The sequence below is a fragment of the Buteo buteo genome, chromosome 5 (assembly GCF_964188355.1).
Source record: "Buteo buteo chromosome 5, bButBut1.hap1.1, whole genome shotgun sequence".
In the NCBI taxonomy this organism is placed as follows: Eukaryota; Metazoa; Chordata; class Aves; order Accipitriformes; family Accipitridae; genus Buteo; species Buteo buteo.
Window position 1 is genome coordinate 19,119,223 of NC_134175.1, and position 13,315 is coordinate 19,132,537.

General features: G+C 46.3%; 1 protein-coding gene across 1 annotated transcript; it reads left to right on the top strand.

The window, feature by feature from the left end:
- The first annotated feature begins 1,165 nt into the window (after positions 1-1,165).
- Positions 1,166-11,661, top strand: LOC142031553 (uncharacterized). Its single transcript, XM_075029194.1, has 4 exons — positions 1,166-1,425; positions 5,772-5,845; positions 10,172-10,407; positions 11,542-11,661. Exons 1-4 carry the CDS (start codon positions 1,244-1,246, stop codon positions 11,659-11,661), a joined length of 612 nt encoding a protein of 203 aa, XP_074885295.1. The 5' UTR covers positions 1,166-1,243.
- Positions 11,662-13,315: the final 1,654 nt, after the last annotated feature.

Genomic DNA, 13,315 nt, shown 5'->3' on the forward strand with positions numbered 1-13,315 from the left:
TCTGTAGCGGCACGTGATGTGACGCTGCCTGACAGGATCACTCAGGAGAAGCGTCGCCCAGGCCTCACCCCTGGCCTTTCCCACAGTTTTCTTCACTTTAATGTTCACCAGTACTTCCCCATTCCCCGGCCCGTTGGTGTTTTATCACAGGGCCGCGTGCAACATGCGCTTTCGATAACGGTGAGCTTTTGCAGGGTGACTCTGCCCTCTGAAAACGCTTCCCCGCCGCTAAAAGCCGGCGAAGCCAATGACAGGCGCTTTTCTTGCGTGGGTGATTTCCATGCCCCCCCCCCCCCCTTGTTATTTTGTTGTTGTTAATTTTAAATGGCAGGCCCCATCCCGGCGCGGAGGCACGTCGCCCCCGCTGCCACCGGGGGGCGGGGGGTGGCCCGGGGGGGGCGGGGCGGCAGGTGCCGCTGCGGCGGGGCGGGGCGGGGCAGCAGGTTGTGGCCGCGGCGCTGCTGAAGGGGACGGCGGGGCCTGCCCGCCCCGCCCCGCCCGGGAGCCCGCGGCCGCCCCGGCGGTGCCGCGGGGAGGGCGGAGAGCGCCCGGTGGAGAGGAGCGGCGCGGCGCGGCGTGAGTGGCGGCTGGTCGGTGGAGGGGGGGCACTCCCCGGCCGCTACCTGTGCGAGCGCTGCCGGGCCGGGCCGGGCCGGGCCGGGCGGGGCGGGGGGGTCCCGGGAGGTGCCCGCGGTGGGTGCTCGGGGGGGGAGGTGGGCGCCGCCGCTGCGGGGCGTTGGCAGGGCGTTGGCCGCCGGGAGCCCCGCCGCGCCGGCTGCTGCGGGCGCGCTGGCGGGCCGTTTGGCGAAAGTGATGCGGAGAGGGACTCGGGCGGCGGTTTGGCTTCTTTGTCGTTTTGGAACAGGAGGGCGGAGGACGCGGCGTTGGCGGGACGAGGGCCTGATCCCGCGGGCGCCTTCGGAGCGGAGCCAGGAGGGAGCAGCTTGCCCGGCCGCGGGAGTTTCTCTGCCCGATGGACGGAGGCGTGCCGGTGGGATCGCGTTCGCGACGTGGCCCCCCGCGCTTCGGCCGCCGCCGCGCCGGTACGTCAGGCGGGTTTCTCGCCGGCGTCTCGTCTCGCCCGGGACTCGCAAGGAGGAGCGGGGTCGCCCGCTGCGGGAGGGACGGGCCGCGGGTCGTGTCGTCCCCCCCGGCAGCCATCGCCGGGCGCGGCCACCCGCGGGGCGAGCGGCGGCCGTGGGCAGGACCGGCGTTCGGCCTCGCAAGCGTGTGCTGCGGAGGGATGGAGGAGGAGCCGGGCTTTGAGGTGGGCTCTCCGGGGACGGGCGGCGGCGACGCCTCGCTCCTCCCGCCATCTCGCGGCCAGGTCGCTGGCAGCGAAGTCCTCGAAACCGAGGGGAACGGAGGTGCTGCTCCAGCCGGGCGCCGTCCCGCGGGATCACCGGAGGAGCGGCGGAGAGCGAGGTGAGCCGCGCCGAGCGGGAAGGCGAGCGGCGTGGCCGCTTCCCCGTCCGCGGGCTTCCTGCCGCGGGGGGGACGCGAGTGCTGGCCGGGTGGCGGGAGCGTTTCTCGTCCGCCCCCGCTCCGCCGCGAGTGCCCTTTCCCAGCTTCCCCGCAACGCCGTGCGGGGCGGGCTGCCTTCCCCTCGCGCGTCCTGAAGTACGGGTTTGGTAGCGCAGGGTCCGCCGTGGCAAAAATCGTAAAACCTGTGGAGGGTCTTGTGCTTTCTCGTGGTTCGGGAAGCAGGAGTCCGAATCGGGTGTCTAAATACAGTGATTTGGGAAAAAAAAAGAAAAAAAAGAAAAAGGAAAAATGCAGGGGCTCACGCTATAGTCTTAACAAAGGGGTGCTTTCAACCTTCACGTAGGTGCAAATGAGTTTTCTTCCGAACGTCGTGCTCTGGGGAGAAAACCCGTTCTTTAAAACCGCTGTGGTTTGCGCCGGTCGCACGAGGGGCTGGGTAGAGCCTGGCGACGCTCGTGTCTCCAGGGCCAACGTGGTTCCGTGGGCAGGGTCCTGGGGGGAGAGCCGGCAGTGCCGCCAGGCTGCGCGGGGCGCGACCGCTTCGCCTGGCTGCCGGCCGCCCCGCTGCTCGGGCCCGAAGGCGGCAACTCTCTTAGAAGTAGAAGCTGGCACGTTGGGAGCGATGAAATTCGAGAGAACAAATACTGGGGGAGAGCCGTGAGACGGCGTGATTTTTAAGGCTGACGTGGTTCTTCACTGCAGTTCTGGGCAGCTTTCGTACAGCTGGAGCATCTGGTCGTTAACTCCTCACTTTGTTCTCTTACTCCTCGGCCAATTTCTGCCAATCATTAGTAACGTCGCTGTGATTTTAAAACACGGAGCTGTGTTTTCCTGCGCGAGACGTGGAAAAATGGGTCTTCTGTTGCATTCCTATTTCCGATTCCCAGTTTTACAATTGGCTTCTGTATAGGGAGGTTAAAGAACAGAATGGGGTTGTGTGCTGCTTCTCTTGTACTCTTCTCTGCTTGATCTTGGGCAGATCCTGGCCATCTCCTTCCTTCTGACTTTCACTTGCATTAATCCAGTGGGGCCTTTGCCTTCGTAAGGGCATCACAAAGCAAACCAAGGCACCTCATTCATACCTTATGATCTGCAGCTCCATATGTTCGTAGTTGAGTCTTGTGACAGATACTACAATAAAACGCGGCTGTCAGACTGAGATACTGATCCACTGTTTTACCTGCTGCTGCTCATCAGTTCTCACTGGCAGGAATCCCAGGCTGGGCAGCAGCCAGTGACAACGGCAGGAGGGGCTGTCTTGCTTGTAAAGATTTGTGCATCCCCGTTCATCATCTGCAGCAGTCTGTCTTTGGCTGGCACCTGTGGAAGACAGTAATAACCCTTTATAAACAAGGCTACATCCGAAGCTTTAGCGCAAGTATAAGTAGCGTGATGTTTTAACGTGTTCCTGAAGGTAGGCTGTTAAAAGGTAGGCTGTGACTGCACTACTGACTTGTTGGGATGGAAGTTTTGCAGTATATATAGGAGAATACCAGTTTCCGCTCTCGTTCGTTCAAAACAGAGTCACGGCATTGTACTAAACCAACAGGCTGCTTCGTTTGGACCCCGTGCCATGCTTTGGAGCAGTCTAACGTCAGTGTGGGACTTGGCCAGTGTCTCTGACGTCCTTTGGTGGTACACCTTGCGTTTTCCTCTGCTATGGAGAAAATGTTTGTGGGGGTCGTCTTCAGGCTATAGATTTGCAGCTAATATGTATGGGGGGTGGGCTAATAATTGCAAGAACTGTGGGCTTTGCTGAAAGATGTGTTGAACACATATCTTCCCATGTTGCGTAGGGCAAAGACACAGCTGAACATCTATGCTAAAAACTTTATATCCATTTCTTATATTTTGTTTCTGTTCACTCCCCGGTTTTGAGCATTATTTTGTATGTGGGTTCTTAGAGAGTTTCAGATCTCCTCTATGACCAGTAGCTTTTCCTTCCTCTGAACCAAGGCATTCCTCTAAGTTCTGTAGTTGGGTTCCTTAAATCTTGGCTAAATTTCCTGCAGATGGAGTTCCTGAGAAGCTCTGCATCTTCTTCATGCCCTTTCTTCTACAACCTTGCTCTGAGGCCTCACTTGCTAAGGAAATCTATTGGTCCACTTTTCCTCATCTAGAAAACAGGCTCTCAACAACAGTAGGCATCCCACTCTTGTTTGGATGAGGGTAGGTTAAGTTAATGTTCTCCCTTGTCCGCGGTCTGGCAGAGAGTCTGTACTGATAAATGTCTGCTTACTTGTATTCTGAGACATTGGGGGGAAAACCATCAGGCATTGAAAAATCAAGCAGAATTAATACATTGTACGTATTTATGTCCTAATTGGGAGAAAACAGTATTATGTTGTGAGGCTGGATGGGGCTTTGAGCAACCTGGTCTAGTGGAAGGTGTCCCTGCCCATGGCAGGGGGCCTGGAACTACATGGTCTTTAAGGTCCCTTCCAACTTACACCGTTCTATAATTCTACGTATGGTTTCTTGGACAAGCAGCTAAGTTAAAACGAGAGCAGAGCCTGTAAGTAGTTTTCAGCATTCTCTTCCCCTCTTTCCTTCAGGCTGCTCTCCAAGCTGCGTGCAATTCCGATAAATAAATGCTGTACTGGAGGGAGGATTTCAGGACAGGCTGACTGGGTACAGTTTTACTTTCATGAAATTAGACAGCTACCAAGCCCGTGGTGTTCTTTACTTTTAACAAGACTTTTTTCTCCTGGATGAAAACTAACCTTGTGACTGCTGAGGACTGTACCTACTAGCATTGCTGTTTTCTTAACTATTGGTATCTTCACCTCAATGTTCCTTGCTGTACTTCACCTTTGCTTTCTACATCAACTGACCTGTTACTGAAAAGCCTTTTGAAGTAAGCTAGAGGTTATGCCCGTTTCTGAAAAGCGAGTGTGTTGTTTCCCCATTCAGTTACAAACTGGCTAAGAAGCCTGCAAAAGTTTTATCAATTCTGGTCATGGGGGGGAACCCAAGCCTTTGAAATTCCAGCGTGTACCCTGAGGCAGATAACCAGGAGACTTTCACTTACATGCTAATCCTGCAGAGCAGTTGTTTGCCGTTCCTGCATCCAGCCCTTTCTAATCTGTAGCTCTTATCTCTCGTCGGCAGCAAGTGACACGAAAGGGAGAGGATGGCCCTGCGAGGAATGAGGGCTCTATTTTTGCTCTTTGTCACCCAAGTTGTTTGGGGGTATTTAGGTATTTCAGTGATTGCCTGCGGTAGCTGGATCTTGGGAATTGTGCTCGTCTTAAAATAAGTCTAGCTTTTTAAAGCTTCCTTTTCCTGCGATTAGAAGGAGTCTTTATAATAAATGTTACTACAGTGCGTCTCCTCTGTAGGATTTGCAGAAAACTGGATGTTGAGGAGAGGCAGAAATGAAAACTGGTGGACTGGACTGCTTTGAGAGCCCCTGCCTGGGGCTGCTCTGCACAGGGAGCCTCTGAGTCCCGCAGCGATGGAGGCGATGCTGTGCGCTAAGTGAATGATTCATCCCTCTACCATCTATGTGCCGCTGCTCCGTTCAAAACTGCAGAATATCCAAAGGCATAATATCGTGTGTCCTCCTGAATAACATCCCACCTTGTTAGGGAGAGGAAAGGCAGACATAGGACGTTCTGGGTTTCTATTTCTCTCCATTATTACATGGAGGATGTAAATATTTAATGTGATTAGGTGCAGTTCAGAGGTCTGGATGCCTAAATGCTGTTTGGTTTACCTCTGCTGGTACGTCAGCTGGGTCACCTGCCTTGAGTTTGAATATCTTTGTAGCAAAGAGTAATGTTTGTTGTTTCCACGGTAATGACAGCACTGTGATTATCTGACTATTCTCCCTATGCACTTGGATGATAAAGGTCCAGGTCTCAGCAGAAGCTGGTGAGGGAGAAGGGAAAACAGGAGAGAACTTTCAAGCTTAGGCAAAAGACGGGGCGCTCCAGATGCTGGCATGTTACCCTTCCTATATCCATGCTGACATCGTCCTTAACTGGACTTGCCGTGGAAGGAGGTTGGCATCCTGCGTGTAGTATGGGAGCCACTAGCCCAAGCAGTGGCCCCGCGGTATGCCTGGGGTTAGGTGCTGTGTATAAATTGTTGCAGCCTGCCATTCAATCTAATTTCTGAAGTGCTGTATCATCCTTTTACCTTTGTCAAAGTCAAATACTGTGGGTGAACAGGCTAACAGTCTTCTGCAAGGCCAGTACTACAGATTCATCTAACTTTGTGATGATACGTTAACTTTGACATCTTCACGAGTGCTAAGTTTTATTTATTGGCTCCCTTTGCAGAGACCCAGTCGTGAAGCTGTCTGTGCTGTACTGGGGACAAGTGGGACAACTTGTTAAAAGCAGCTGTGTTTTTGGTAAGTAGCATACTGAGCTTCTCTTGTGGATACAAAGGGGAAAAAAACCTAAAAGCCTCCCTGGCTGGACGTGGGTTACAAGAAGTCATATTTGAACCTAAAGTTTGGGAAGGGAGGAGCCTGGCTCTGTCACAGCAGAAATTACTCGCCGTGTTCAATTGGGCAAAGCTGCACCAAGCTATTTTGAAAAGTACGACTTACTTTTAATCCGGTGACTGCCGTAACAGAAGGTGTTACAGAAAGCAGTTCCTTGCAGTATAGCATTGAACTTCAAGGAGATTTTTTCAAAGGTCTTATGGATGGAAACCGTTTAATTGGTAGCAGGAACTTGCTTGCCTGCGATAGCTAGAGATGTTGTGTAACAGCAAAACTCTTGCTCTTCCGCCTGCCTTCATCCTATGAAGATGTATTCTGGAGAGGCAGGTGAAACGTATTTTTGGATAGCTCACATTTACCCTTTTGTAATTATTTCTTCTTGATGATTTTAATACCTTAAGAAGTCTTACTTATCTAAATAAAACTGCAGTTATGCTATTAATGCTTTTTTCCTGTATTTTATATTGTGTAATAGTGAATTGCAGGCATCCTTTTACCATTGTTTTGTTTCCTTCAGTGGTTAGAAATGAACTTACCTTGACAGGAAACACTTAAAAGCCAGGGTGGCAAAGAGACTGCTTAACCCTCTCATGCAAGGTGAGTTCAGCTACCTGGTACGACTCCCTCAGTATTTTCTCTCTCCTTCTATTACCACAGGGCACACATGTAGTAAGTAGCATAATAGGTGAAACAACACCTGAACTTGTCCTTGGGAAATTCCAATTCCAAGCATATGGAAGGGAATCAATTGTTTTCAGGACTCTTCTTAAAATAATACACAGTCTTTATAGTATTGAAGTTAAATGAGGTATTTAAAAGCATATTGACTATACGTCCACTGAAAATGAGCACAACCAGGAACCTGTATTTTTTTTCGATTATTTAAATCAACATTTCACTTACTGTGAAATTGGTCTTTATAAAGAGAAGATATGTGATGGTGTTGCTTTAACTCCTGGTTGACAGTGTAACAGAGCAGATTGCAGCTCCCTAACCTCTGCCTCCAGCTAAGCGCAGCAGCTTGTCATGGGAGGAGCTGCATCTGCAGAGGTTTTGGCCTGAGCCTCGAACCATCTATGCAGTGGTTTCTGAGCCACAACTGGCAACAGATTAGATCTTGGACACTGAAGGAAACAGGCTGCTATCAGACTATTTTGCCTTGTGCAGTTACTGAATGAAACATCGTGCTGGGAGTAAAATGAGCTGCTTTTTTTTTTTTTTTTTTTTTGCCTTCCCCCCCGAGGTTGTGAGCATTGTGAGGAAAGCTAGAGATGTTAAAATCCCTGTCAGAACTCAACGCTCTGGAGATGAGTTAGGTGGAGGGGATTTAAACAGCGGTTCACCAGGTATGCGCAAGCAATGGTTGTCAGAAAAACAAGAAAGCAGGCAGAAGATTGAGGGCAGCTTCATTTGTGATCATTTATGTGCCAACAATTATTAACTTGAGCAGAGCGGGCAAACTATAAAACTTACTGCAGTGACTAGGAAAGTACTGCGCTCTATAAATAATGAAATGAGCAACAGTCAAGAGTTTAAACTAGGGTCGATAACTTTGCTTTTAAGCTCAACTAGTAATCAATTTGGAACAATTTAGTTGTCTTGCATGCCTTGCTATCTAGAAGTTTTATAGCCCACCCCTTCCTCTGTGTAAGACAGTCACACAAACGTTTCATTTAGCCCAAATGAAAAGGCAGAGGTAAGAAGGTGGGAACAGAGGTAAATCCTGCAGAGGAAGATGCTGACCTAGGGACCTTCTCCCTACCTACTTCAGGAGATGTTTGTCCTCCCTCTACTCACATTCCCTCCTTCTTTCTGCTAGACACTAACTCATCTGCTGGTGTCCCCTAACAGAAGAGGAAAGGAAGTCTCCAGCTGTAGGATGGAAACATCTTAAAACAATGATAAAATGCTAACTAAAGCTGGCTACCATTCAACAGACCTCCTTTAAAAAGTGCAAAAAAATAGGATAATGTATAAAATAATATGGCTTCAAACGTAGGTAAAAAAATCCAAACCTGAATAGTCATTCAACAAAGCATCAGGGGTGAAACTCTGGTAAAATAGGTTGTTACATCAACTGTGGCAAAGAGCATTTGTATGGCTGGGGAATCTGAGGTTTAAATCTACAATACTTACAGTTCTGGCTAAGCCTACGGAGGACACGGTATCTAATCTAAAACTTCTGATTGTTACCAGTAGTGTAGCAAGAAGGGATTGGACAGCATACCTGGGCACCTCCCAGTGAAGCTTGTGTATTACCTTGGCTGGATAAAGACTGCAGCTTTCAGGTATCAGCAATGTTGGGTTATAGATGCTATTAGTGATTCTTTGCCATATTAGATACTTCGAGCTCCAGAAGAGCAAGTGGAAATTATTTTGATTAATGTTTTATTAATGGTAAATATTGAAATTAGACATGCACAAGATATTACTATTAGGCAGTTTTGAATTATTCAGATGTCTGAATTGCTTTCAGACATCTCCTTGGCCTCTGGTCTGTAAGCATGTTCTGTAAGCTTTTTAAGTTTCATCAATGTATGCAGTTGATAGACATGGGTATAAAGCTCATGGGTTTTTTTTATAAACCTCCGTAGGCATAAATGTGGTTTCTTGTGCAGTGAAGGGAATCCTTCCTTCTACTCATTTAATAACAAGTTATTACAATAAAAATCTCACTGATAGCTTAGCTCTCCTCTGTGTTGGGTAAAACTACAAATGCTAGCAGCAGGGTTTATGTTACAGGCTTGTTAACTGTACTGCCTATTCTAAAATACACTGGCACATGCTACAGCGTGTCATTACGCACAAAAGAAACTTAACTGAATTTTATTAAAGTGATTTACAAACATTTCTGTAAAACGCTGAAATGTTCTGACACAAAGGTAGAGGTATGAAAACATTTGTACGTACTTCATGGTTTCAGAAGCCTTTTAGGTCTGACTTTCTGCCAGGAACACCAACCACCACTTCTGAGTGCTGGCGCTTCAGCCCTACAAGCTGTTTTCTAAACAGGTAGTGATGTTTCTGTGACCTAGCAGAAAGAGGAGGGAAGCTTGTCACCATGAACCAGGTTCTCGTGAGTCAGCTGCTAGACTGGGGAAGTCCCGTCCTACCTGTGAAGCACCATTTGCCTGCAAGTGGGATTTCCTCTGCAAATATTTGCCTGCGATCAGGTTACTGCATTGGAGCCCCCATCTACCCCAGTATATAAAGCAAATAAATAAGGCTTAACATCTTTGCCATGATTATGTTTTCAAAGGCTATTTACAGAAAACCCTTTAACTTTGGCTGACCTTAGTACAACGTCATCGGGTGAAGCTGTAGGGAACAGTTGGTTTCTGTGCAGCACAGTCTTTATTTTGGCTGGCAGTCTATTAACTCTGATAAACGGGTAAGCTCATATCACGCGAAGTCAGGCATACCATGAGATTCTGCTTTGCCTTCATAGACAAAGTAGCCTGAGAAACAGCTTTGTAGGCTATTAAACAAAAAAACATATACCAGAATTTGGGGCTGAGCAATTCTGATTCTTGAGTTTGACAAAAGGATCCTGTCAGGTGTTTTGTTCCTCACTTTCCCTTCTCTAGACGTAGAGTTGTCCTGTTTTAGTAAGAATGGTGCTCCAGCTCTGTCAGAACTGCCTTGAACACAGCAGTCTGCTGCTGCTTTCCCAAACCTCTCAAGGGAAAAAACAAAAAGCAGCTCTTGTTCCTCATGAATACCTTCCTGTGACTGCGTGCTCAAGCCTCCTTAAGCAACAGCAGAATGACGCTGAGAATTAGTGTCACTCCTGCCCAAAGGGTGTACAACAGCTATGAGACAAGGCTCTCGTTAGGTGGTGGTTGTATGGTGCTTCTGTGGGCTGTTTTGGGGGTTTGTTTTTATTTTCTTTAGCAGCAGCAGTCACTGGAGTTAAACAGTATTTGTTTACAGATTCAGGAAAAGAGCACTGCATTGTCAGTTTGGAGGAAACATAGATTTGTTTGTTTGTTTCCTGAGACCTTTACGTTCCTAGATGGCTTACATCACATACTAGGAATTGCATTCAAAGGCAGCTTGAATTCAGGTCAAGTAGTAGATGGATGTTCCTGATAAAACCATTTTACGCACACCATGAAGAGATTTATTAAAGTTGCTTCTACAAGCATCTGTAGTGGATTTAGCTTTCCTTTGAGCTCAATCAGAATGGTAAACTATTTATTGTGTTTATATGAAACACTATTTTGACAGATTTCTTCAGAAGTAAAGAAGCACAAAAGGAGACGTTCTGTTCTTTGAAAATAACACGAACCACTGGCAAGAAGCAGCAACACTGTGCATCAAACAACGAAACCATTTCCAGATTATCAAAACATGCTGTTGAACTGAATTCTGCAGCTGCGTTTTCAAATGTACCATGGGATGCATCAAATCCAAGGATGCCTTTCCAGGTTCAAATGCTATCCAGGATGAAAGGATCGGGGAAGGTAACGAAGGATGCACTGGGGAGAAATCATCACTGATAGCAGTGAAGGTGGATGAGAGAAGTCCATCAAGCACTATAGTGCTAGACTACGCACACCGTCTCTCCCGTGAGATTCTTGATCAGGCGGTGAAACAGTGGGCAGTGACGGAAAGCAAATACAGCGACATCCCTTTTATTGAAAGTGATGTGCCCTGAGCCCTGACTGGCAAGGACTGTCTTCACAGTGAGTGTCCTGTCTGTTAAGCAGTTTGTATTTGGTACTAGTGCAAATAAAGTAAAATCAGCTGCGATTTGAGCATAATGCCACTATATGAATGTTCGCAAGGAGAGGCTGAAAAAATTTGCCTTCTAATCTGTATTGCTAAGAAACTAATTGGATTACAGTAGAATCTATTAATCAAGTGTCATTTGTTATTGGCCGTATGTTGAGTATATTCTGTCTTTGTATGTGTTGAATGTGATCAGAAATTAGTGTTAAAAAAAGAGGATGAGAAGAATGTGGCTGCCCTGCAACTGTACAAGCACTGCCACAGAGGCCCCAAAGATGCTTAACAACAAAGCGTGGATTATTTTTATGTACTGCATAAAAAATCACTGGCCAGTTTGTAGGTGAAAAGAGAAGAACTCTCTATGTTTGGCAAATTTGTCCGCGTTTTGCTAAAGTGAAACCAAGGTCTGCATGTAGCAAAGAAAACTGCTGTCATAAATTTTACTTTGATTCTTTGACCTGACTAAATCTGTAAACCACAAAATAATGAAGGTGATGAGAAGCATTCTATAAAACCAAGCAGTATTCAGGGAACCATATGGATTATGATACTATTCAACTTCCATTCTTAAGTGAACCAGTGAAAAACATTACAATATTGATAAACAGTGCATTATAATTAATAGATGCTCTGGTTTCTGTAAATGCATGAAGGCTATTCTCGAAGATCCTGCAGTAAGATAGTTTAACGACACCTGATCACTGTGTTCAGAACAAGGCTGTTTGGGTTTTTTTGGTTTGGGGTTTTGGGTTTGGGGGGTTTTTTTCTGTTAGGGTGCTGGTTTTGGGGGGGGGGGGTTCTTTTGTGTTTTGGGGGGGGGGTTTTTTGGTTTGGTTTTTTTTGGTTTTTTTTTTACTGTAACCCAGATAGTTGTGCAAAAACTACTGAGGCTAACTAGTGAAGTGAACCTTCAAGGGCGTAACAATGTTTTAGGACTATTTGTTTCATGGGACCTATGGCTGCATTACACTAAAATTTCACTCTAAAGTAACACCCTTGGGACAGTATACCTTCCTTCAGCTTCTGTAGGCTCATCGCTTACCTGCTGGTAAAACTGTGTTTGGGGATGCAAATATGAGCTACAGAAACCTAAAACCTGAGCCATGCACTGAATTAGTGAATAAGCCTTAGGCCCAAAGCTAAAGGGCTACGTTCTTTACCGGTTTGATCTAGCTTGCATCCACACACTGCACCCTGCCTCTCCAGGACTTGCAGCCTGACCTACTGCACTCATAACTAGCATTCGAGATATCAAGAAAGGCATAAATTAATCATAGCCATCTTAAAGCTGTAATTTTGCTGACATTTTATACAAAGTGAATGCCTTGTAAAAGCTTGGGTTATTAGCACCCGTTTGTTCCTTTTTCTGTTATAGCCAGTTTAAAAGACATAAGGGTTTTTTCCTAATCAAAGTGCTTTTCCATTTTATGTCTTCATTTTATAGAAAAATGCTTTCCATACTGGCAAAAACTGTTACTATTTTTAAAAGGTACACATAGTTCTAGTAAATGATATAAAGCATGATTTTTCAAGCAATGGGAAACAAGCAGAAAGAGGACCATGTAAATTGTTATTTTTAGCTTATTCTCAGACATAAGACAGTCTATGAATTGAGCTGTTCTGCAAACTTTCTGACACAAGCTTAGTTATTTGAAGTTCACCTATATGGGGAAGTGGTTGTATCAAGAGCAAAGGATGAAAAATGCTTCTCTGTAACACAGCACAAGACTGCCATTACTTCAGTCACCAGACTAGACCCTGCTATGAAGACTGTTCTCAGGCTTTTGCTGAAAAAGGGAACAAAATCTGCTCATGTTATAATGCCTGGTCTATGAAGTAACATAGTCTTTGAAACCACATGTGAAGTGGGACTAAGGTATTGTGGCCCATTTAAATTCTGCTGCTAACAGTGATGTTCCTTGAAGCTCTAAACTATGTAAAACATTAGATGATCCTATATTTGCTCTATCCAAAAAAACCTCTGCTGCATACTTGGGTGAATTAAAAAGCAAAACCGAAACACTGATCAGATCAGTACATATTAACTGGATATTGCTTAACCATAGTATTAAAAAAGATTCCTATTCTTATTATAGCTAAAATAAAGCTTTATTACAAAAAAAGGCCAACCTTTCTGTAACGTTAGTCTTGACTCAAGAATGTTAACATTGCCAAAGACAGTAATTAAAAAAAAAAAAAAAAAAAAAAACAACAGAAAAAAAAAAAGCCCAAACTCCATACCATAGACATTAATTACCAGATAGGTGAATAGCAGATAGAAAACAGCACTCAGTTTAGGAGTGCATTTAGGTATATCTGTCTTGACCCTTGTACAAATACCTTGGTGGCTGCCACAGGGAGTTAGGTGTTGTAATGTCTCACATCCTTTCTTTGGATGTAGCCTTAGCATCTGACACTCTTCTGGAGTCAGAATAACAGATGCACTTTTGAAACCAGCTTCTCTATTGGCAGGCTGCCACTGCACAGTCCAACAGCAGGCAGAATTATAAAATAATATAAAATAGCCTAAAGTCACATCATCGCATCTGTACTGATAAAGACTCAAAATTTCCTCAAAGGAGAAAGTTACCTAGGTATAATTAAACATGCATCGCAGTGAGCTTCCTTTTGGAATACTTG